This window comes from Priapulus caudatus, unplaced genomic scaffold (genome assembly GCF_000485595.1).
Source record: "Priapulus caudatus unplaced genomic scaffold, Priapulus_caudatus-5.0.1 Scaffold524, whole genome shotgun sequence".
NCBI lineage: Eukaryota > Metazoa > Priapulida > Priapulimorpha > Priapulimorphida > Priapulidae > Priapulus > Priapulus caudatus.
The window spans coordinates 19,081-46,387 of record NW_014577585.1 but is presented as its reverse complement, the minus strand read 5'-3'; the positions used below and the strand labels follow the sequence as shown (position 1 = coordinate 46,387).

General features: G+C 46.3%; 1 protein-coding gene across 1 annotated transcript in view; it reads right to left on the bottom strand.

Moving 5' to 3' along the window:
- Positions 1 to 4,208: 4,208 nt before the first annotated feature.
- LOC106811285 (coatomer subunit beta'-like) overlaps positions 4,209 to 27,307 on the bottom strand; it is a 40,795-nt gene continuing 17,696 nt past the window's right edge. The window contains exons 8-9 of the mRNA XM_014814852.1: positions 9,538 to 9,711; positions 4,209 to 5,529 (exon numbers count right to left, since the gene is read on the bottom strand). Coding sequence (XP_014670338.1) covers positions 5,491 to 5,529; positions 9,538 to 9,711 — 213 coding nt within the window. The 3' untranslated portion in view covers positions 4,209 to 5,490. The remainder of the gene's footprint in view (positions 5,530 to 9,537; positions 9,712 to 27,307) is intronic.

The following is a 27,307-nucleotide window of genomic DNA, read 5'->3' as shown; positions in this document are numbered from 1 at the left end:
GCGGATTTGCATTTGTGTTTCCCGGGATTGCCATTTGTGTTGCCCGGTATTTGCATTTGTTGTCGTGGAATTCTGTAATTGCTGGTGCCAGCTTCTGCGCCCGCCACCCCGCTACCATGGCGCAACCTTAGTCCTCTTACATCACTGACGCAGTGTCAATTAAGGTCACTCTGAGAGAACAATCGCAACGAAAACAGAGAGAAAGGACGCGAAAATAATACGAGACAATTATAGATAAATAAAGAATATATAATGTATATATATATATATATTATATACTATATATACTATTAATAATATAATATAGTATATAGATATTACAATATATATATATATATTATTATAGCACAGAAGAACGCCCGTTCCAGAAACACAAAAATCGATAATATAGATTGATAGATCGATCAGATAGATGGCATAAGTTAGATAGAATAGATAAATCAGGATAGATCCCCAGATACATCCCCAATAGATATATAGTGAGGAGAGAGAGAGCTAGTAGGAAGAGAGCGAGAAAGTAAATAGATGTGTGGGGTGATGGTAGGAGTACGCCTAGCAGTCTACACAAGCTCGTAGGCTTCTCTTATAGAGGTCACTTCTTCGTGCGTATTAATGTTTCCATCAAACTAGATGCGAAAGTTTTGTAAACTGGTCTAGCTAGGCGTACTGGCTGCATACGCGCGTCTATGTCCCCCGGGTACTGCCGGAACGTACCCGGTACGGTCCGGTATAGCGCGAACGACCCCTGGTAACTATCGGGAGCTGAATCGTTACGGGTTACGTTAGGGTTCACGATTAGGGTTATGGGTTAGGCTTAGGGAGTCAGCGTCAGCGCAAACTCCCTAGACTCGTTATGGAGTAGGCGAGGTACGGTCGGCATATTAGCATAGTTAGTATTTAATCTACAGAGCTACGTTCCGGTCTATACCGGACCGTAACCCAGCTACGTTCCGGCAGTACCCTGGAGCATGGCCCGTAGCTAGCGATTTTCTTCAGCGGGGCGGCACTGCGGGGCGGCCTTACATTTTCATGGGGGGCACAATATATCCAAACGTTCTTTTATTTTTACTGTTCTAAGCGCATTGTTTTTACTTCAAATTTTTTTTGATCAAGCCATGAATTTTTAAGGTGGGGGGACCTGGCGGGCCACAGAAAAAATTTGTGGGGGGCCAACGTGCCCCCCCAGGCCCCCCCGTAGCTACGCCCCTGCCTGGGGGACATAGACCCTATCAGCAGTAGGCCTGCTGTGTTTTCCGCGGGCTCTCGCGTGATATCTTGACCGCACATGATCGCCGGTATATTTGTTTGAAATGGTTTTAAGTGTGGAATAAACAATAAACAAACAGGAATTATTGTTACAGCACTAGCGAGCGCTGTAGTGTATAGTGCGCACGACGGCTGATAGACTGGAAATGACATACTAGTCGCAACATTTACAACAATATCCGTTTGACCGGCCGTCGCCAAGCAACAAACAAACAGACAACAAGCCGCGAGGATGTCGGCTACATTCCTGATGTTACCAGCGAGAATATAATTCCATTTATTTTTTCATAATTCCATTTCCATATAGTTTCATTATATATGTAAACGGCACATGGCATGCGATATAACTATGTATAGGTAGTAATCTTCTTGAACGCATATACGCGGGTACGTTTGCTCCCTCACGTTTTCAATGTTACGTTTCTTACGTATTCCCACACAATCTCTCACGCTCTCTCGTCGGCTCGAAGCTAATTAAAAGTAATTAGGCACGGAAACCATTACGCAATTTTCTTTCAGATCACCCTCTCAAATCTGTTATCAGCATCGACAAGTCGTGACCTGGTTACGTTGCCTAGATTTAGAAGGAAAATTAGTCAGAGGTTAGGCACCAATTTCTCTAGCCACGCTGATCCCGTTTTTGCTCTCACCATGAGGTACAATGAATGACAGCCAATTAAAATCGACCGCAGCTATACTCGCCCACTCGGACCGTGCCCCTTCTTGCCACTTTGTAGTGTTTTGCCAATTACTCAAACACAACAGTGTGTAATGATACAATGTATAACATTGTATTACTTAGTGTTGATTAAATATGGGCGTCGAGGTCAAACGAATGCGGTAACCGACTGCTCCCAGTGGTTCAGCTCCTAAAATACGACTCACTGGCTTCCTGCGGGAAGCAATTCCCCTCTAAAAACTGTCAAGGATCCACTTTTAACGAGGTGCAAAAAGCCATTAAACTCGTAAAATCGAATACAATTCGCACCGCATGTCTGGACCTCCATGTGATTTATGTGCAAAGATTTCCCTGCGAATAGCTGTCCGTCTAGGTGAAAGACTTCTCAAAGGCACAAAGAGGTGTGCTGGTATTTCTGTCGGATGCTTTGAACATTTCGGTTGACCTAGCTGCATGGGAAGCTAATTTAAGCACATTGCATAATTTTTTTACTGTTTCAGGGAAAGTGGAAAACAAAATCCTAGATTACCACGGGTATACTGGAATATAATTTGCACGAAACCCGCTGGTAAACACCGCATTGTTTTCAGGTAACATTACACAACAAATAACACCCGCCTTGATTAGTCATGTTAGTAGTAACTCCTGGATATTTGTGATCTTGTTTATACTCGGACACCACGTTTCCTTCTGCGTTGTTCATATCCCTAAGTTTATGTTCTAGTGTTTTATCTCGATAAGGGCGTATACCGGGTCATTTTCCGGAATTTCTCTCACCTTCAAATTTATTTGTTTTACGGTTTTTATGTTGGGATGTGCGCTTCAGCCCTCTTCACACGCTCTATTGACAGCAGCTTCGCGCGAAAACACACCAAACAACAGCGTATCATTGAAGCAACATTATCTCAATTTTTCCAGCAGCCAGTGTCTGTTCGCTAACTTTCTTACACATGAACGCTCAGACAAGCTAGCTAGAAAATATATTTATATGGAAGAGACATGACGATTTAATTCCCAATTTTCCGCTCTCTCGCGCACTCTCTTTACCACTCGCGCGCTCTCTCTCTCTCTCTCTCTCTCTCTCTCTCTCTCTCTCTCTCTATATATATATATAGCTCTCTCTCCCTCTTTACCCGCTCTTTAACGCTCTATCTCTCCCCCCCCTCGCTCTCTGTGTATCTGTATCACTCCGTGTGTGCGTGCGTGCGTCCGTCTCTGTCTGTCTCTGATGCCGCTTTTATACTGCGCACGACTTTAGCCCGCTTCTGAAGCGGTATAACTTTAGCTCGGGATAAGTCGTTTTATACTGCGCACGAATTGAAGCCGCTTCTGAAGCGGGATAACTTTAGCTCGGGATAAGTCGTTTTATACTGCGCACGAATTGAAGCCGCTTCTGAAGCGGGATAACTTTAGCTCGGGATAAGTCGTTTTATACTGCCATTTTGCGTGCGAGACCGGCGTAATTGTCATGGTAACCTCACGTCAACAACACTTGTTTTATCAATACGCTTTTACAGTACCTAGCAGTTCCGCGCGAAATTTTAACCATTCTAATACCGGTAGCTAGAATGCTACATGCTTCTCGTAATATTATCTCGATCTGCGTTTAATTGGATATCGTTTGACAACGGAGTCTATGGACATTATGTTGATCTTTGAGGTGCTACCAGCCAACAATGGACATTGTCTGCAATTGCTGCTAGCTATGGACGACTCTCACCGAAGGGATTTGCGGAGGAGTAGAGCCCGTTTCCTACTCGCCGACTTCGGGGACGCCGCCGGTTTAGCGTTAGACAGAGAGCGATGATCGTGACGTGCAATATAGAGCGAGCTAAAGTCGAGATACCTTTTATACTGACGTTAGCTCGGGTCTGAAGCGGACCTGAACCACCTCCTAGGGTAGAATAACTTTAGCTCGGGCTAAGTGTTTTTCGACATTTTATACTGGGGTTTATCCCGGGTGAAGCGGGATAACCCCCAGTATAAATGGGGTATGACTGTTGGCTAACGAAACCAAGAACTATTACGCTTTCTCTCCCCAAATAGGTCAACATCTAACTAATTTCCCAATACCTCTATCTCTCTGCATGCACCTGCATAAAACGCATTTATGTGAGGATCCATATAAATTGATAGCACTTGTCATTATATCTTTTCATATAAAGACAGCATGGACAACTCCTAACTAAGCCCAACATTCATTCACGTACTGCAGCTCTATAAGATTAGAACGAGAGAAGAAGTCGCATAAACGAAACAAGGGTTTCCTGAAAACAGTTTATTCAGGCAATGTCACACGGATGTTTCTGTATAAACGAAACAACCAGAACCATAATAATGTGAATAAATCATAGGCTCAGTAATATCCTATATATATATATTTTTTACGTCCGCGGCTTTCGATGCCTCGGCCCGCTGACAAACCGTCCACGATCAACAATCACCACCGACACCGGAAACCAAACATTACACTCACACGTGACAGAACGAACGAACGAATCGTGAGTCACCGGTGTGAAACAGGGTGTATGACATGCACGCAGAGGAAAACATTAAACATGGTCGTTTGCACAACAATACGGAGCGTTCATCCCGCCGCAACGAACTACGCTGCTTCCGCTTCATGGGAGCACGTTTGGCCATTTAATCAACAGGAAACCAGCACTCACGCAACAGCACACTCCGCGAACAAACTCAGATGGTAGACTGCCGTCCTTTATCATAAGATACCGCTACAAATGCAGAAGCCAGCGTATATTTCCATGCACTGAGGTCAAGGTTCAGCATGGATGACTGCCAAGCGACTCTTCAGTGTGCTGATGGGAACGTTGTCATGGATACCCATCAGTTGTGCCGGGATATGTACAGACATCCCTGCGACCGTTTGACGAATACATCAGTGATCATGAATGAACATCTTGGCTGACGGACGAATGTATGTTAGCGGCCGATTAGAAGTATAGCATTTCACCTTCCCCCTCCCCGCCACAATAGAAGTAATAGGCCTCTTCTGTGATACCACCGCAATGCGACAACCAGAAGCAAGCATGAAATTATTTACAAGTCATCCTTAGTCTATGCATTGAACCTTGGGATGAACAACTGCAACAGAGCGAGATAGGCTACCTATCACATGACAGCGGAGAGCCATTTTAATGGACTACGTGTCCAATAAAATTAATGTAAGCTTTGTACACTTGCACAATAATAACTCGATAGCTTTAAGATATTAGCTCCAAAAAGTTGCAATAAAATTGGAAAAATCAAGTGTTAATATGAACGGCATATACCAAACGGAATTTACACCAATTGTGTAATAAGCACTTCATGATCATGCAAAAAAACGACAGTACCAACACGTTTAATATTTTCCAAGGTGAAACAAAATGGCTGTTTCAAACCGCAACAGTCGAATTTGACATCTCCTGCTGTTAGCCGCTGGAAGTAGTGTGTATTATTTCATGTGATTTAGCTGAATGTCTTCTTATGCGTCAAACACATACTCGTGGCACCAGTAGTTTTGATCTCTGCCACTAGGTGGTTCCTCATTCATCAGCCAACAAATCTTCATCCAAATTTATATCCTGGAAAATAAGAGAGGAAATTAAACAAACTTCACACGTGAACACATATTAACACCTATATACACACACACACAAACACGCACGCGCGCGTGCACACACACGCACACGAACACACACACGCACATGCGCACGCGCACGCACACGCACACGCACACGCACACGCACACACACACACACCCACCAACGATTACGCAATGTGAAAACAGCAAACAGGCAAACAATCACTGGACACACTCGCGCTGCTCCTGCTGCCATCACGCAGGTGTCATGGCAACCGGCTGCGCTGACGGTCCGGCGTGCGTGCGCGCTGATTAAGTACATCACTAGGAGGAGGAGTGATGCGCAGGGAGTCGACTCATTGCCGAGGCAATCAGATCCGTGATAATACGGCTCGGCAGCAGTGTGTGCCCACTTGGCACTATTATGACAAGCTTACATGGAAAAACAGCAGCCTAACCCGAGCGCAGAGTAAATATTTTTTATTTCAAGAGTTTTGGACGCTGTTTATTTACTCGCGTGGAGAGAGAAGATGCTTCGCCGCGCTCCGCCGCGCAGATGTTGCAATATTTTGGTAGCTGCTCGGCAACGATGCAGCCCGCGATACTTCCCCTCTCGCATTGCCGCACCCACCCTCCTCTCCCTCCCGCCCGAGCAGCACGACCCCCTCCCCCCGCCGTGTGTGAGATCCGTTCGTTCTCCCCTCGCCGAGACGAACTAGGCCACTTCCAAAAACAGACACGAGCCATCATGAGCATCCCTTGCTTGTTTTCACTGGTAATCTCAGTGCTTACAAAATAATGTAGGCCCCCGAAAGCTGCACCACCTAAAGGAAGAGAGAGATATGTGGAAAATATCTTCTTTATCACTGCCAGCTCACAAGATTTTTTTTTTATCATTATAGGATAGAGCAAGGGATGATACGAAAGCGGGTGAGTTTATGATGAAGACCTTCCTTCGAATGGTAGACGCGAGAAGTCCTTATATCATGAAAAGTCCTTATATTATACGCTGCATAAATTAACAAGATGGCTGTTAACAGTTTGAGAAAGGGGGAGGGGGTCTTTTGTCTATGTGAACCTGTGACGAGCGGAGACGTACTGCACCATGTACTGCACCATGGAGTGCAAATAAAAACTAGTTCCGATCCCGCAGATAGCCGCTGGCCTCCGTCCGTAGGTGGGCGCCACGACATCGGAATCAATTAGTGACTCGATACGGCGCGTCACTAAGCGTATATCATCAGCGATGCATATCATGGGAATGTATCAAAACCGAGAAATCGAAATTCAACAGGCGCCGCAAATGAGCCGGCTTGCCTTACGGTCGCCTCGCTTCTGCCGCCTTCGGGGCTACAATAAGAAACAATTCGCGATTCATGACCTCATTTGTGCAAAGCACATCTCCCACGAGACTGAAACGCGCGAACATAACTCCGTCGTCGCCTGAACGTGCAGCAAACGCGTTCACAGCTGAAGGCAACCTCACGGACTTTAAGAAGCTCATTCATGAAATAAACGAGCCGCGTTTTCGCACATATCAGTATCTGTTAATTGCACCGTCAAGTCGTAAAGCCTAGCGCACACACCCGAGCAAAACACCCTGAACGTGGAGCAAAACGTGTTTCGCTCAATGTTCGTGGCTGTGTGCGGATTCCCGAAACAAAAAACATTGCTCAGCTGAGCGTGTTTCGCTGAACAAGCAATGTTTGATTCGCGGAACGTGTTTTTGCCTGAGCATACGTTTTGCTCGGGTGTGTGCGTTAAAGCGTTCTGCTACACAGCGAAACACCACAGACGGTCTCCAATCAATATCCTTAAAAATATTACATGACACACAAAATTGGATGTCCATTGGATGGCTATTTTTGATGTCATGTGACAGTGTTTCTGTATGTTTTGCTCAGCTGTGTGCTGTGTCGGGGGGAGTGTGTGCGCTTGCTCGCCGAGCAGAACGCTAAACGCTGGAAAACAAAATTTTCCGTTTTGCTCGGGTGTGTGCGCTAGGCTTAAGAACGGATTGCGTTCGATGCTTATCAGGCTAGCAAGCCAGCGGGCGAGTGGGCCAGGTAGAGTTTCTCTCATACTGCCTAAACCCTAGCGCACACACCCGAGCAAAACGGGAAATTTTGTTTTCCAGCGTTTCGCGTTCTACTCGGCGAGCAAGTGCACACAATCCACCCGACACAGCACACAGCTGAGCAAAACATACAGAAACACTGCTGTCACATGACATCAAAAATAGCCATCCAATGGACATCCATATTTTGTGTGTCATGTGATATTTTTAAGGATATTGATTGGAGACCGTCTGTGGCGTTTCGCTGTGTAGCAGAACGATTGACGCACACACCCGAGCAAAACGTATGCTCAGGCAAAAACACGTTCCGCGAATCAAACATTGCTTGTTCAGCGAAACACGCTCAGCTGAGCAATGTTTTTTGTTTCGGGAATCCGCACACTGCCCCGAACATCGAGCGAAACACGTTTTGCTCCACGTTCAGCGTGTTTTGCTCGGGTGTGTGCGCTAGGCTTAACGTAGATATAGACAATCGCGTTTCTTTGTGAGTTTTATTTATTGTTTTCTTTGCGAGCCATAACGGAAGGCTAGCATCAGGTGTATCTAATGAGGAAATAAACCCCTAAACCTGATCATGAACGCCTTCCTCGTTTTGCTCGCCGAAATATACAGGGTAGGAGCTTCCCCACAACCACACCAATCAACTGGTGTTATGTATCGAAGGTGCCGCCGCTTTATGCTAGCCGCATGCCAACGCACGGGAAAGGGACCTTACATGGCGAGATGAAACCTCTTCGTGTCCTACTTCGTTCCCTGCAAGCGGACAGGCAAGCAGGCAGGCAGGCAGGGGAGGGCGCCAACCAACTCTCGCAATTTTCAAGAGCCTTCGCGAGAGAACGGCTGATGACATCTGTAGTTATTTTAGACTCCGGGGCCTCCGAGTTTCGGCTGCCAGTGTGTTTGCTCTAATTAGGCCAAACAGATACTTAAGCGCCTGTCAATATTTGTGCGCAAGTATCACATCAAAATCCGATCTATCATGAAACACTCGCCAGAGAGGAACGGCCCGTAAAAAAGCAGCGCTCGGCTTTTTCCATAAACAAACATTCAAGCTTTCCAACATCACTAGAGAGCTCTTCCTGTCAAGGGCCTCATGGGAGACGACCATTTCTGCTCATGGTGGGGGGAGGGGGAGGAAGGTTGGGTGGAGGCAACGGCAGGGCGAGTGGACCAGTGCGATGTACGTGCCAACTCCCTGTGCTGTGTGAAAAATACGAAATCCACGCGTTTTCAACGCACCACGTATGCAGCTCTAGCAACTGATCCCAAATGCAACAGATTTCACTCGTACCTGTGCGCGCCCTCTATATATAACACCCCGAGTCTATATTCGCTGTGCTTTTTGCCCCTTGCTTCCCCTCTGTCGCCCGTTCTTTAACACACCAAGCCCAGAAGAAGTGATTGCGCCTTGATAAACAAACGATGTGAGCTCGAGCACTGCGGATTGAAAACTTCCTGCGGTAACCAAAAACCGTGTTTAACGAAGACACGATGTAACCGTTGATAGCTGCCAGCTTGGACAGCATGACTACCAGTCCAGGAATGCATCGCCACCCCACGCTCATTGTTCATCCAAGAAAGGACTTATCCAAGAGGAATTATCGATTTGCGCTTGAAACTAGGTCTTGCGTTACTTCGACCCCCCTGAAAGCCTAGCGCAGACTTGCGACTTTTTCATGCACCTCGGCTGCGATTCTAGAATCGCAGTCAAAATTGCTGTGAAATCGCTATGTCTGCCGGAACGTGCAACTGCAACTTGTAGCGATTCTGGTTGCTTGCAACGAGTCGCAAGAAATCAAACTGGTTTGATTTGCAGCAACTCGTCGTTCCCAATCGCTCCGAAATCGCTCCGAAATCGCATGGGTTGCAGGTTGCAGCAGCAACCAAAAGTCGCAAGTCTGCGCTAAGCTGAACTGATCGAAGAACGCTCACTTCTGTGTTTATATTATCATCAACTTGAAGGTTTTCCAAGTCCAGCTCCAATTCTCTTTCCATCTCAGCAACTTTGTCCTCCTCACTAGGGGGCACTGCTGGCCGGTGTTGCGAAGGTGTGGCCTCGGCTGCATTCAGTGGTGGCGTTGGCTCCTTATGTGGTATTTGTGTGCTCTGAAAAATGTGTACAAAAATAAATGTCGTCAAAATGGTCAACAGTAAAGTGTTCCACATTCGTTCATACCTACACCTTACACCCCACCCATCCATACCCACACACGCACGCGCGCACACACACAGAAGCATGCACGCACGCATGCACTCACAAACACATGCACGCACACACGCACACATACACACACACACACACACATCACAGACCACGGACACACGCACGCACACACACACACACATATATATCACAGACACACGCACGCACGCACGCGCGAACGCACGCATGTATGCACACACATCACAGGTACACACACGCACAAGCACGCACGCACGCACGCACGCATGCACACACTTACACGCACACGCACGCATGCACGCACGCACGCACGCACACACACACACACACACACACACACACACCACACGCCCGACGTTTAGGGGCAGCAGCTAGGTCAAGCGTGAGAAGTCAACCCACGCGCTTATCCCCGATTATCCCCCTAAACAAGAGTCAAGAGCGCCTAATCCCTTGCTTCCCTCGACTGCTCTAACCTGTCGCGTCGCCTGCGAACCAGGCACATCAAACCCTCCTCTCAACCTTTCCCTTCCCCGGCCACCATCAGACTGCGGGCGCCGCCAGCACACCGCTGGCACCGGTGCTAATACACGCGTCCCCTCGGGGACACACGCACAAGACCGCCGACTAAACTATGACGGCCTAACCGCCTCGATTCGAGGATTTGGCCCCGGCTCGGCGTGTTTGTAAACGGTCGCGCACGGCAGCGTCAACATTGCGTACCCTCCCCACAAACATTCGCAGCGGCAGCGCGCGAGGAGTCGCGAGCGAGCGCGGGGGTGTTTGGCGACCGGCCGGGGGCGCGAGTTTACCAACAGAAACGCAACACTTTTCCTCCTGGCTCGGCCGAGCCGGACCAGGCACCGTCTGGAGAGCGAGCGGGAAGATAAATAAACGCGAGTCGATGCGGCGCGCGCCAGCAAGGAACAGCAGGAAAGGAGGGGGAGGGGGAGCACAGATTCTGGGTCACCGAGCTAAACATCCATACGTAGCCTACGCATCTACCATCCATCCATAAACGATACACGCGTGCTCCCACAAGTTACGTTACAAGCAAAAACAACGCTACGCTTAAATCAAAATTAAAATAATACTAATACATATACTACACAATATACATCATAACATGTAATACATATAAGATACAAGCAACGTTATATTATGATTAACAAAAAATACTACTAAAGCAATGCTACATGCAATGCCACGGTAAACAATAAAATAGCGCTACGTGTAACACTACATGTACAAACTTTTGGAATGGCAAAAAGGGTGGAATTAATGCTAGGAGAGTGATCACGCAAATACAATCCACGCCGATGAGTGATGGGTGTGCAGGCTCGAGGAGACTGGGACTCCTGTGAGGTAAGTGTCCAGCACACAGACGAAACCTGGCTGGGGATCATTGCAGCAGAAAGGGAAGCTTAGTAGTTCAGGGCAGTATAAAGAGTATAATAGAACGTGCACAGACACACGGACACATACACACGCACGCACGCACGTACGCACGTACGTACGTACGCACATACACAGTGTTACACACTGGCATGTAAATACATGCTGATAGTTAGATTTTATTGCTCTGCCTTTAGTAATAGTTAGGAATATTATTTCTTGAAGTTAGACGATCACATTAAACATTATTTAACATTTTCGGAAATTAAAGCCCGCGCGTGGTGTCACCGCGATGGAGGGAATAAAAATGCATTTGTTTTTACTCACTCTTGATATCATGAATAAGCGCGACAAATATTTGCTACAATCCTCCCCACCCCTATCTATCCCTACTCCCCCCCCCTACATATACTATCCCACCCTACATATGCTTCCATGATTCCATCACTCCCTTCCTCCTCTGTCTCCTTCGTGGCTCATCCTCTGGCTCTCATGTGTTTTGCCATTACAATTACCACTTGGGACAAATAGTTGTGTCATAAACCACAGCAACCGCACACACATCATAAACACCTCACGGCCTCCACCGCGGTCACACGTCACTGCGAACAGCGGCAGGTCAGCAGCAGCAGCACCAGCGCCCTCTCTCAAGAGTGGGTCACGCCTACTGTCCCTCCCCGTCCAGCCGCTGTGTTCACGAGGTAATGACTGTTTGTCTACCACCCTACAGGGTGTCCAACTCTTTCCTCGCACGGAAGCCAACTCCTGCTGCTAGCCGGCTGTAAACAAAGCTCACCAGAAGACCCGCTGTGTGTTTGCGCGCGGCTGCTCTCCGCTGCGTAAGTGGGCAGTAATAGATGGCTATCTACTGCAGAGACGGGGGGGGGGGACATCCGATCTCCACCCAGCGGCTAACGTGCCAGCCAGTTTGACCTCTAAGCAGATAGCATCAGCACTCTCCCTCCCTCCTACCAGCGCTGTCGCTTTTCTTTCTCAGCAACCGGGGACAGGAGACTTTTATTATATATATAAATATCGCTTACTGGTTGTGTACGGCAGATGGGATACAATAACATACTCTATAGCCCTCTGTATGACACCAGGAATATACTTTAACACTTCTCCATCACGTAAAGGAGATATTGTATTCTACCACACTATATAAACATACTCCATTCCAATACACTCTTTCCTTCAATCCCAACTATTACACAATATATATATATATATATACCCAACATCTATGCCACCAAACATGGAATATACATTACACCTCTCCCATCATGCGAGCGTTACATTCTCTGCGGCCCTACCTTCAAATATAGGAGGCTATAATGTATTCAACTCCTCCCCATCATCTGCGAAACATACTACCCGATTATAACAAGTACGTGTATAACTCTTTACCCGGTGTACGAGGAGTACAGGTTACGTATCGGCCATTACGCAAGGCTAATACTCTCCAGTAAAAAAAAAAATTATCGGGAAGCTCGTTACAGAATATAGGGAATATATTCAACCGCTACTCTACCACGCCAGGAAGACCGCGTCACGCCGTGTCTCAGTTGTAACCAAAGTGACCAGAAAAAGGCGCCAGTACTGTGCGTAACGGCATCCGAGTAAAACCCCGCCAATGGTAGAAATCGCTTGTTCGGTTGAGATATCGAGGCGACATACGGGTAATGCCATCCAGGCATCCACTCGATATCCGGGGAAATCGCTAGGTGATTACGAGGGTTAACTGCGTGTAAGTAACCAAGCGCGCGTTCTCACGCACCGCTGCAGACGGATTATGTGTGCCGCCATGCTTATTACAGCCGCCTGCCGTCATCGTGAGGTGACAAAACCCACCCTCGATACCTCGGGTGTGTGTCATTTCTTCCCGCCATGGGAAACACCATCAATAATATCTATCAACAACACGTTCTCTCTCCTCGGTCGCTCACTCGCTCTCTTGCCATGCTCGCTCTCTCTCTCTCTCTCTCTCTCTCTCTCTCTCTCTCTCTCTCTCTCTGTCTCTTCTATCTCTATCTGCTCTCTCCGCCTCTAGTTATGTCTCCTGTTTCTCTCTGTTCTTCTCTCTCTCTCTCTCTCTCTCTCATCTCTCTCCTCTTCTCTCTTCTCCTCTCTCTTCTCTCTCTCTCTCTCTCTCTCTCTCTCTCTCTCTCTTCTCCTCTCTCTCTCTCTCTCTCTTCTCTCTTCTCTCTCTCTCTGTATGATAATATCTACTCCTGTTTTTACACGGCACGTTTAGTCGTATCCTATGTAATAAGATTGGATTAATAAAAGTTGCAAAGATTAAAAAAACAACCATTATCTTTATGAGCAAGAGCCCAGCACGACAGCACTCACCTGACGGCCGGTGTTCTGATGACTAAACTCACTGGCAAACGAATAGAGCCCGCTCCCTCGGCGGTTCGCCTCTCCTCGTTGTCTCTCTCATTCTTTCTCTTCGCTTCTCTGCCTTCGCGCTCTCTCTCTCAGCTCTCTCTCTCGGATCGGCTCGATCACACTCTCTCTTCTCTCTCCCTCTCTCTCTTGTCGATCACACTTCTCTTCTCTCTCTCTCTCTCTCTACTCTCTCTCTGCTCTCTCTCTCTCTCTCTCTTCTCTCTCTCTCTCTCTCTCTCTCTCTTCTCTCTCTCTCTCTCTCTCTCTCTCTCTCTCTCTCTCTCTCTTCTCTCTCTCTCTCTTCTCTCTCTCTTCCCTCCCTCCCTCCTCCCTCCCTCCCTCCCTCCCTCGCCTCCCTCCCCACCCTCCTCCCTCTCCCTCCCTCTCTCTTCTCTCTCTTCTGTCTCTTCTCTCTCTCTTCTTCTCTGCTCTCTCTCTGCTCTCTCTCTCTCTCTCTCTTTCTCTCTCCCTCATCTCTCTCTCTCATCATCTCTCTCTCTGAGAAACAGCGTATGAGTGAAGCTGCAATATTTCAGTTTCTCAGTTTCTTCTCGGCTAGTCTGTGTGAGTCCACGTACAGACTATGCTTAAAAATCATTAGGCAATATAAAAGATACATAACGACTCTACCCCTGTCTCTTTCTCTCTCCATCTTCTCTTCCCCACTCTCTCCATCTTATCTACCCTCCCTTTCTCGCTCTCTATCTCCCCCACCCCTCTATCTCTTTCGATTTCTCTGCCTCCCTCTTTTCACACACGCCGTACGGGAGACTGGTGAGGGGAATCTGGCTACTTTAAGTATCCGGTGACCCCCAGCGGACTGTGGTCTGACAGTGCGCTGACAGTGCCGGAGACTAAACAGTCCGGTCTGCTGTCCACCGCCTGCTGTCCCACGGGCGCTCATCCCACACGCGACCTCTGATGACCTTTCACCACCACTACCACTGGCCTATCCAAACCAAACCCGTGCACAAATGCCTCCAGCAGTACGACGGTATAAAGCTGAGTGACTGCACACTCAGGATGAATCTAATTACCTGAGCTGAATCTTAGAGAAGATACAACACGCACGGAAGACACTAGGTACACACATATATATATATATATATATATATATATATTAGTGGCTTTTACAATATAAAAATAATTATATAAAATTTATAAAATATAATAAAATAAATTTAATTTAATTAAAACAGGTGAAATGCATTTTATATTTAAAATTGCATGTAATTTAATTTATTTCACTAATTAATTAATATATTAAATAAATAATACCTGCTAATTGCTGCAAACTATTAGCACTGTTTATTAAATAACCCCCATCAACTCAGTAGCCTGCTCACGTACCAAAGTTTCTTAATATAAGTGCATTTGCGCACAGCGGCAAACCAACATTCCTGGAATATTAATAACCGGTATTCCGTCAACGCTCAAAATTTCAATTACTGGCCACGATTTCCTGAAGTTTTTCCTTTGCGACAACAGGAAATTGTGTACGGGAAGCATGACGACATGGGTCTGATTCATAAATGGTGGCAGCGTTAGTAAAACGGGCAAATTCGATTACCGTGGAGGGAGGGAACGCTTCCACCCACATCTGACCCTTGCGAAACAATTCGGCTATGGCGATGTGTTCAATTATATTCCTGCGTCTTGTAACAACCCTGAAATCATTTACACTTATCCAAGGTCACGTTTTATAGCAACAGGCCCTTATAAGTGGCGACGCTGCGTAAAACAGGCAAGAAGCCAGGATTTTTGTTTTGCGGTTGTTCAGCCGACAGCACGTAGTGAAGATTGAATTATTTTATTATACAGAAGATGTTTCTAAGAAACGCAACAGGGTATGAGAAATGCTGTTTCACTACTTTCTGACTAAATACAAAACGGTAATGGGTTCCCGAGTCGGTGCTCGTATCGGTTGCAAATTTAAGGTAAAAAGAGGAAATGAGAGGCGGCAGTACGATTATGGCAGGCACATAATCGTAGATTCAAACCAGTGCAGTTAAACTCATAGTAACTGTTTCCAACATAGCCAATGACCACGCCACAAATCATCAATCACAGAAGATATCACACCTGCCATTCTTCCTACAGAGTATTAATAGCGGCTGCACTGTTTACGATGGAAACATGCACTGCTACGGTCATGCCATCATTCATATTTCATCATGGTTTCTATACTCATTTTCCTGTCCTACCTGGGAAAAACTGGTGCCAAATAATATTTCGACCTGTAAGTGAACAATGACCATTATATTCGATTGAAATTTAGTTGCCACAGAACAGTATTGTGATATTAATCATATTTAGATTCATCATGAGATACTTATTATAGGTATGTGTGCGTGCGTGCGTGCGTGCGTACGTGCATGTGTGTATGTGTGTGTGTGTGTGTGTGTGTGTGTGTGTGTGTGCGTGTGCGTGCGTGTGCGTGTGCGTGTGTGCGCACGCGTGTGTAAGCGTGTGCGTGTGCAGTCTGTTTTAATCGAGGACACGGATATCGCATGGCCAACTTGCCACACGATGCTGCGCGCAATGGCGACGTTAAACACAGCTTCAGTTTTTTCCCTGTAGGAGGCAGCCATTTGCTTTATGCTCATTACCTCTCGAACCCTCGAAACAACTTCTAGGAAAACACAGCCAGATGAGAGACCGGATACCAGAGAAGCGTCGCCTGAGAGGTGTTGATCCTGCCCGCTGAGCGCGGATCTTGCGCGCAGTTCCGCGGCAAGGCGCACGCGACCGCGGCAACGTCCTACGAAAGTATCACGCGCTGGCAGCTATTGATCCATGTGCCAAATCAAAAGGCCGGCGCACGGATCAATTGCTGCCAGCAAACAGTCTCGAATTTTAGCGGGTCTAATTCACTACCAAACATATACACACGCCATCACGCAGGTCTAATTGCATGAGAATCACTGAAGAACTGCTCCGTCAATCACGCGAAACGGAAGAGAAATTCAACGATGGCGAAATATACGGCTTAGTTATACACACGCAGCTAGGGCCTGCATACCTCCCAAATCCCATTGGTTGTTACAAATCACGTGCTTGTGAAAATACGTGACCCTAACCCTAACCCTATTTAAAAAAATAAAATAATAATTGTTGTAAAAATTATTTGTTGTTATTAAATTGTTGTAAATAAATCATGTAAATATTTGCGTTAATTGGGAAAAAAAGTTAAATGAATAAAGATAGAAAAATACAGAAAACAGGAAAATAATTAAAAAAACAGATGGGATTCGATCCAAGGACCTTTCAGCCGTGACGTTCGTACTCTACGCGTTCGGCTATTATGGATCATTGGGTTTGTGGATTATGGATGTGCCTTGAATATGACAACACTGTGACATCATTGAGGAGTTTGAGGCACGTCCAAGCACGAGAATCACTGAACTGCTCCGTCAATGACGCGAAACGGAAGAGAAATTCAACGACCGCGAAATATACAGCTTATACAGTATTACCCATGACCGTGTGGTGTGTGTGTACGACGGCTTTGTCACAGACTAACAATACAATACCACTCGCGTCTCCAGTGTAGCGAGGCTCGCCGAGTGAAGGTGTGGATGGTGGAGCAGTGTAGACTGCGCTGACTGACGTGATATTGGCCCCCATAGGGCAGGGGCATTCGTCACGGACATGTCAGAAAGAAATTGTTGTAAATAATATCATACTCCTGTTTTACAGCGGCCACGTTAGTCGTATCCTATGTAATAAGATTTGGACTAATAAAAGTTGCAAAGATTAAAAAAAATAACCATTATCTTATGAACAAGAGCCGCAGAACGACAGCACTCACCTGACGGCAGGTGTTCTGATGCTAAACTCACTGGCAAACGAATCAAGAGCACCCTCCCATCGCCGCGTTCGCTCTCCCTCGTTGTCTCTCTCATTCTTTCTCTTTCGCTCTCTCTTGCCTTCGCGCTCTCTCTCTCCCTCTCTCTCTCGCTCGCTCGATCACACACTCTCTCTCTCTCTCCCTCTCTCTCTTGCTCGATCACACTCTCTCTCTCTCTCTCTTGCTCTCCCTATCTCTCTCTCTCTTGCTCTCTCTCTCTCTCTCTCTTGCTCTCTCTTCCCTTCACGCTCTCTCTCTCGCTCGCTCACACTCACTCTCCCTCGTTGTCTCTCTCTTCTTTGTTCTTGTCTTTCTCCTCTGTTTCTCTCTCCTCCCGCGCTCTCTCTCTCTCTCTTTCTCTCTAATCTTTTCGCGCGCTCTCTCTCTTCTCTCTCTCTCTCTCTTCTCTCGCTCTCTCTCTCTTCCTTCTCACTACTATCCTCTCTCTTCTTTCTCGCTCTCTCTCTCACTCTCTCTTCCCTTTCATGCTCTCTCTCCCTCTCTTCTCGCATCGCTCGCCACTCACTCTCCCTCGGTTGGTCTCTCTCTTTCTCTCTTTTGTTTTTTCTCTTCTTTCTCTCTCTTCCCCCTCTCTCTCTCTTTCTCTCGCACTCTTTCGTTGCGCTCTCTCTCTTTCTCTCTCTCTCTCTCTCTCTCTCTCTCTCTCCCTCTCTCTATCACTTGCTCTCTCTTCCTCGCCTCTCTCTCTCTCTCTCTTCCCTCTTCTCTCTCTTCTCCACTCTCTCTCCCCTCGCTCTTCTCTCTCCCTCTCTCTCGATTTCTCTCTTTCTCGAGCCGGTAGCGCTGCCGGACGGAGCTGTGCGAGCCTGATTGTCTATCAGACTGATTGTCTGATGGATATTCTAACTCTAGCAAGACCGTTCGTTGGAGCTAGCAAGGCGGTAACGTTTTTATACTTAACTTACATAAATGTTTATACTATATGTTAATTGGTGTGGCCCTCCGGCAGGCCATGTTCTATACTTATGTTAACTCGGGTTTTCCAGCAGCGGCCAGCGATCGGTAGAAAATTCATGAAAAATTGCTCCTAAAAGTCTGCTTGTCGGGCGGACAAGCTACCGACGATCTACTTGTCCTCCGGGAAATGGACAAGGTACGAACAAGCACGGATAAGCCTGTATTTCGAACACTGATGGTATCAGGCAACCTTCTCGAAGAAAGTGTTCGTTTTGGAATCGTTATGAAAAGTTTGCCACGAGATGGCACGTGCGTTTTGAGATGTCTTAAATTAAAGATAGAAAGCTCACATCGTACGTAGTATAGCAACAACTCCACTCTCTGCAAGACAGAATAGGTAAGCACTCCATCCATTTACCTACCGCAAGCCTACAGCGCTCAAATAGAGTGTGATATGCTGCCACCTGTAACTAGATGAACGCAGGCAAAAACCTACACACATACTATCACAGCCACATGCACTGGGCAGTGGCCAACTGGCAGCTGGCATAACGTTAACATGTAAACACAACTGACCAGTACAGAATGCCATAGAAATTATACGATTTAAGGAGCATAAACCTTCTTCAACCAAATTTAGCTTTTGAAATTTCACTGTGACATTGTAGTAGTCCAGGAGCAAATTCCTGTACAACCTCTAAAAATGGAATTGGTTCAACAGTCACTACATCTAAGGTTTGACTTGACAGGATGGTCGAATAGACCCCCTGGAACACCCCCAGGTAGTATGTAGTCTCAAATTGTGGTATCAGTTTTGTGCTAGAAGCCATTTTATAGACAAGCGTGGGTGACGCGACACCGTTAAAAAATGTGGGGTATAAATAACATAACAACTCATATCTTTGCTAATAATCAACCAATTTTAATGATTTTGGTACCAATGGGTCGGTCTTAGAAATTGCTACCAGAAAAAAATGTTAACCTACTTAAGAGGTCACTTAAGAGGTCACTAGAGGTCACTACATGTCAAAAGGTCATGTGACGGGCATTTTTCCTTAAACTGCAGTAATGATTGCCAAATATAAATAAAATGTTGCTACATAAGTTTGCTTATGTTTATTTTACCCTAGGGTGACCATATAAGGAGTCCAGTAAATATAAACTATTCATCTTGAACGGCTAACCCATGGCAGCAAATGGAATAGTGAATGAAATCCGTGACATTATGACCATTCAAATTTCTTGGTAGGGGTAACTTGGGGGTAACAAACTGCTAAATATCTTTGCCAATATTCTACCAAATTTAAAAGTTTTGATACCAATAGATGCTTATTGAAATTTGCTAGTATACTGTATTAACACAACTATAATGTTAACCGCCTTAGAAAGTCACTACAGGTCAGTGGAAAAACATAAAAAAGGTAAAACATAAAAAAGGTAAAACATACAAAATGAATAAATGTTCCAACATGAGCCACTGACTGGGATGGATAGCACATGTTGCTATAACCATAAGTGTTGGTTATACCACTACTCAAAATATACCACCACTCTATATAAATAGATTATCACATGATTTGGCATGGATATCAGTTTTAGATGCGAGTTCAATAACACGAACGAGTGAGCACATAAAACCATGTGATGATATATTTATTTCACTCTGGGTGCTATAAATGCGATTTTTGTAGCACTGTTATAGCTGATTGAGTGTGATATCCTGCACGGGCATTGGTCCGACTCCGTCCAACAAAGCTGTTTGAGGTGGAACTCACACCAATGTCTGCAGATCCGCAGACTGCACCCAGCTGGAGTGGATTCAATGCCATGGTTCATTCATGTATACCAACCCTCACCAGTGTTGGTTACTGCCCAATGATAGATGGATCCCCAACAGAATCCAATACAGTGTACACTGTCATGAAGAATGTGGAGGCCATGATGGCGAGCCTTGGCCAGGAAGACAGCGTCATAACGTTCGACCTCGCCATCTATGTCAAAGCCAAAGAAATACAATAGCGCCTACCAGAAGAGTTTGTCAACATGGTCATTCGCATGGAAGGCTTCCATGTAGCCATAAACTACCTATCCCTCCTGAGAAAGAAATATGACGGATCGGGAATAGAGGATCTACTTATCGAATCGGGAGTGTATGGTAGTGGCACCGCCTCACTGCTTCTAAAGGGCAAGTCCTACAACCGAGGAGTTCGTGCACATCAACTGATCATGGAAGCCATATTCCGTCTCCAGTGGCAAGCCTTCATCAAGTGGCTGTCAGACAATGATGGTGGTGGTGTAGATAAGGAAGCAGTGGCAGAGTACACCAGGGCATGTAGAGAAGCTGTCCAGGAAGGCAAAGATGTCAAGGAAAACTTAGACAAGCTGACGCAGAACATGGTAGAGCTGGAACAGCAGTTCACCACATTCAAGAATGAGGCTCGCAGCAAATCTCACCTGTTTGCTTTCTGGGATGACTATGTTGATATGGTCCAGCTGCTTCTCCAGTTCATCAGGGCAGAGAGGACCAGTGACTGGTATCTCCACCTGTCAGCAACTTTTGCCATGACACCCCACTTCTTCGCCATGGACAGGCCAAACTATTCCCGATGGCTACCTGTCTACATCACCGACATGAACCAGCTGTTGGAGACACATCCTGCCATTCACAAAGAGTTAGTCAATGGAAACCATGCTGTCAGCAGGTCTAGTCAGCCGTTTGTTCAGGTGTGGACTGATATGGCCTTGGAGCAATCCATCAACCTGGACTCAAAGACCAAGGGTGGCATCATCGGCATCAGTCAAAAACCCGGAGCACTGGAACGCTGGTTCTTAACCAGCCACGAACGAGCTGTTATTAAAACAGCAATGAAGGAGATATGTGGCCTGCAAGATTCTGATCGAGTGGGAACACACAAGGAGGCAGCCCCAGACAGACGGAAGAGAGATGAGGGAGTTGTCAACAAGCTGTTGTCCACCATCACATCAGGCCTCATAACAGACACATTCTATCTTGATGAAGTGGACAATGACAGTGATGACCCCTTACCCCTTATCAACATTGCCACAGGAGTGGTAATGCCACAAGATGTTACAAGACGCCTACTGAGCTGCTATGAGTTAGGCACAGCACAGATGACAACATTTGTGGAGGAAAGGCTCAACACCAATGAGGTGCTCTTTTGGAATTCCTTACCCAATCTCAAGATCAAGACCTTCACCACATTGGCAAAGAAGAAGAAAATCAAGACAGCTGACGACAAAACAACACTGTTGCTGCTGATCGTGACTTACTTGGCCGTCTTGTGATTTCTGCAAAGTCTAGGGACATCAACATGAAAGAGGTCCTGAGCTATGAACTCTCGACAGTGCCCTATTCCCTTGTACACTCGGATGGCAATCTCAGGAAAACCACAAAGAATGTGCTTCTCTTGAAGATGGAGACCAGGGTGGATGTTCAGGGAACAGCACCGATGCAAGGGATGACAACTGCACATCTGATTGATGGTATGGCTTCTGTACAGATGTTAAAGTCTGGTGGTGTGTTAACCTTTGGATAGCTCGCGTCCAAGCAGGGATGCATGCGAGTTGATGTGATCATGGACCAGTACAGGAGCATGTCAACCAAAGCTGGAGAGCGTGCCAAACGGGGAGCATCCACTGCCCTAGAGATCAAAATCCAGAGCCCAGCAACACCAATTCCCAAGCAGTGGCCGAAATACATTGCCAATCCACAAAACAAGACCAATCTGTGTGCCTTCCTGTCGGAAACGTGGTGTCACATGGCACAAGTTAAGCTGCAACTCGGCCAGCAAATTGTCCTTGCTGGTGGTTTCAGAGATGGTCAGAAGGCGGTTCTAGTTATCAAAGGACACTGTGAGGAGCTAGCACCTCTCAGATCAGACCACGAGGAAGCAGACACTAGGCTATTGCTGCATGCGAAACATGCATCGCATGACCACAAAAAGATCATCATCCAATCCCCAGACACAGATGTAGCTGTACTGTGTGCCACTCACTTCAACAGTCTCGCCTGCCAACAACTATGGTTCTGCACTGGGGTTAAGGACAAGCTGACGTACATCCCCATGCACAATTTGGCTGCCGAGTTGGGTCCACAGCTCTGTGATGCATTGCCAGCATTCCATGCACTGACCGGATGCGACTCTAACAGTTTACTGTGTGGAATCGGCAAGAAGAAAGCCCTCAACACAATGTGTGCTAGTAAGCTGCACCAGGAGAGTGTGTCTCAGCTGGGCAAAGACACCACAATGAGTGAAGACACTATCTCTGGATGTGAAGCGTTTGTACGCAGTGTATACACAAAAACCACAAAAGCTGGCAGCAAAGCCGAAGGTACTGGGTTTTCTGTCAGAGAGGCCAGAAGAATGAGGTGTTGCCGCCGACTTCAGACAGCCTCCTTCAACACCTAAAGCATTCAAACTACCAAACTGTTGTATGGAGGAGGGCACTGGATGCCAGACAGGACTTGCCAACACGACTGCAACATGGCTGGAGCATTTGAGATGGTGCTCTGCAACCTGTGCTGATAACAAAGGAGCCAGCACCACGTGGACTGGTAGAGCTTACGGCATGTCGCTGTAAGAAGTCAGCCTGTCGTCGTGCAGATTGCTCCTGTAGGACAAATGGACTTGCATGCGCTGAAGCCTGTGCTTGCATGGCCGATGAAAGCTGCCAGAACCCAAACACCATGCTACAAAACCCAGTAGATGGTCATAATGTGGATTACGAGGACGATGAAGATGATTACATTTAAAGGCTGTACATAAGTTGACAGTGACAGTTCATACTCTAACCAGTTAGTGTTGACTATGATATATGACGATGAATATAATATTGAAATTGTATTGTTAAATTATAAACACATTACAGATTAAACAGACTCAAACAAGAAGTGATGCACATATAATAAGTGTGTCAAATACTTTAGTGCTGAGAACTATAACATTTCATATAACTGACGTAAAATTGTCACTATTTCATTCACTATTCTATTTGCTGCCATGGGTTAGCCCTTCAAGATGAATAGTTTATATTTACTGGACTCCTCATATGGTCACCCTAGTGTAAAATAAACATAAGCAAACTCATGTAGCAACATTTTATTAATATTTGGCAATCGTTACTGCAGTTTAAGGAAAAATGCCCGTCACGTGACCTCTTAGGTGACCTCTTATGGTAGCAATTTCGACATTTTTTTATGGTAGCAATTTCTAAGACGGACCCATTGGTACCAAAATCATTAAAATTGGTTGATTATTAGCAAAGATATGAGTTGTTATGTTATTTATACCCCACATTTTTTAACAGTGTCGCGTCACCCACCTTTGTCTATAAAATGGCTTCTAGCACAAAACTGATACCACAATTTGAGACTACATACTACCTGGGGTGTTCTAGGGGGTCTATTCGACCATCCTGTCAAGTCAAACCTTAGATGTTAGTGATGGTTGAACAAACGAAATATCAAGGTTCGTGCTCCTGGACTATAGCCTCATACATCCAGGCATGTATAGATTCTACTAGCAAACCCGGCAGTCAAATTCTTTCTAACAGTAAACAAATGCATGTTTAACCCTCCTCTTGAGGGTCAAAAGGTTATCCGACACTTACTTTTTGCATGTCAGCGGTAAGTACATTTCATGGTCCTTTCAATAAAGCCATAAAAATGGTAGGTCACCGCTGAAACAAAAAAGTTTTTCAATCGCTCCGTCAGACCATGTCCTCAGAAAATGTCTAAAATCTGCCCTGTGCCCATTGAATTTTTGACCTGTGGCCTCCAATTTCGACACAGTGATGGCTTTCCTACCATGATGCTATACACCGACTATCACGAGGCCTAGGTCGAGCCGTTTAGATTTGTGCCGCAATTCTGCATTTCTCCCTATACCTTAAGTTAAGAAGGGAATGTTCCCCTTTTTTACACCTCTTGACCTTTTGACATTTTGACCCCCAGCTTCGACATCCCAACTCGTTTTGACGATCCCCCCCAACGTCTCAAATATCATGACCGTACGTCGAGCGGTTAAGATTTGTGCGCAACTGTTGACGCACGCACGGCCGGACGGACGCACGCTCATGCGACTCTACAAGCTGCATCGGACTATGTCAGATGAGCTAAAAATGTGATAAAATAGTGATACGAAATAGTGCGCCGATTTACTACTTTCAAATCATGCGCATGCAGTTTGTGTAGACTGTAGGCATGCAGGCCGCAGCCGCTCGTGTAAAAACTGTAGGCGCAGGGATTCGATCCACCGACATTTCAGCCGTGACGTCTGAGCTCTACGCGTAAGGCTATTCAGGATCATTGGGTTTGTGTATTATGGATGCGCCTTGAATATGACAACACTGTGACGTCATTGAGGAGTTTGAGGCACGTGATTTGTATCAACCAATGGGATTTGGGAGGGCCACGTCACCGAGTAAACATCGTGATTGGCATTCGGTGGGCGTAGTCATTAAAGTAATTAGGGTTATTTAAGTTTTATTATAGTTTTTCGTGCGCTTTTAAATCCCAAATTTTTTCAACGATGCTACCATGACATGCTTACCAGCAAACGCTGTGTAAAGTCAGTCACTGTTGCCCACGAACTGAGAGTAGTCGAATTACCAGGTGATTCTTGTATGATTTATCCCTGTCTTGTAAAAATGGCCAGTAGGGCGAGCGTGCCGCTGCATATATTAACTCACTAGCGGGATACCCAGTGTTGCCCGGGGAAATCAGTGGCGTTACTCAGTTGGTCACCGCTTGGTTGAAAGGAAAATACCCCAAAAAATCGAACTATCTATCCATCCATGCATCCATCCATACATCCATCCATCCATCCCATTCAATGCCATGCCATCCTATCGCACCGCATCCCATCCCATCCCATATCCCATCCCATCCCATCGCATGCCATCTCCTCGCATCCCATGCCATGCCATCCCATCCCATCGCACCGCATTCCATCCCATATCCCATCCCATCCTGTCCCATCTCATCACATTCAGTGCCATCCCATGCCATGCCATCCCATCCCATCGCACCGCATTCCATCCCATCCCATCCCATCCTATCCCATGCCATCCCATGCCATGCCATCCCATCCCATCCCATCGCATGCTATGCCATCCCATCCCATCCCAACAGTAAAAAGTAATAAGAAATCAAAAGATGTCATTAAAATAAAAAAGTCAAAAATTATAAATAATAAAATGAAATTATATAGAAAATATAATATTTGATATGTAACCTACATAGGCTTCCGTGAAGTGTTCCCGTCAGTTTGCGCTATCATTATCATCTACCATATTTTATTCTGGATTTTTTCTAAACGTTTAAATGTAGTAAAAAAATTAAATTTGGAAATTAATGGTGAATACGGCATAAGTACAATAAGTACATACTAAACAGTCCAAACGTAAAGAAACAAAGGATTTCCCGATGTGGGATTCGAACCCAGAATCAATAGTTTAGGAGTCCGATGCTTTATGCATTCGGCTACTGGGCCGTTACGGTTATACACCATGGATTCACACGTACGTGGTGTATAATGTTAATCTGTACGCCATCTATTGATGAATAGAATTTTTATAAATTTTTAACTTTTTAACTTTTTTGAAATTTTAAGAACCACCTCCAAGACGTGCTGATTCTGAAAATATATTTAGTTTTCCTCTAGGCTGCAGAGATATCTAGTTATGCGCGAACACACCAATTCGGCTGAACAACTTTATATATATAGAAACCTTCGGTTTGCACAAGGACGGGGCGGTCCGGGGGGGGGGGGCACAGTAACGTCTAGACACTGCAGGGAGGCTTTCACTTTACGACACTGTTACGCCTCCTTTATACGACTTCCGCAACAACTGTCTGCGCAATCACACTAATGCGCGAGAGCAACTACTTTTCCAGTGTTTTCCATGATTACAGTTCCGCAGGACCTTATTTACTTGGGAGGGGGGGCGTCAGGGGCATCTTCAGTGCAGGACCCTCGAGAAGAAAAATCTAACCTGAGGCAAATTTTTTCATGTCTACCACACGTGCTGACATTTCAAATCGCTTGAAGGGAGGATAATGGTAGACACGGCCATCCCAACGTTCCAAGTCTAATACCAACCAAATCTATCAATACTGAACAACAGCCATATTATAATGTTGATTAATAACTTCCTCTGGCAGGCAAAGCAGCTGTGCTCTTGTCCTCTTGTCTCTTCAGATTAATCTATAAACATAGAAAATTCCACACGAAAACAAACGAGCAACGCATCGCGGCGCGATCCCCACGATTGCACGGGCCTCACCCACCCCCACACCACACACCTTCTAAGTGGCGTGACGCGCCTCGCACCCAAACACACGGCGCCAACGGCCCGTGATCTATCGCCGACACCTGCGCGGCCGCCGACTTCTCTGCGGATGATGAGGAAGATGAGGAGGCAGAGAACTCGAGAGCGCAATTAGCCCCGCGGGAATCGCTGCGTCGTGATGAGAAATCGCCGCGGCGGCCGATGCGCGCCACGCTGCAGAGCACCGAGAGGGGCATCGCGCGGTTGCCGGGCCAATGCCGGCGATGCTCGTAAAGTCGCGCGCTGCGCTGTGCAGCGTAATGGAAAACGGGTCACGAGCGCACAACTCCCTTGCGGCACGCAGCCCGCGGAAATTTTTTTGGGCTTGCGAGGATCGAATGAGTCGCTTCATGTGCCCTCGTGGGCTGTCTCGGGTTGTCCACGTGGTCCTCGAGCGAAAGGATATCCCTCACAGACCTCTCCAGGAAATCCGGAACCGATATGCGACCACAGAATTGTCAGAGGAGTGACCACACTAGTCATTTTCGACAACTATGCTCACATATCGTGGCATTGAGAATGGATATAACAGTACCATGGGATAACCAAATGACACAGACGAAATCAGTATTCTTAAGCTTCTCAGCAATTTTATCCATAAGCAAAATCACACCAAC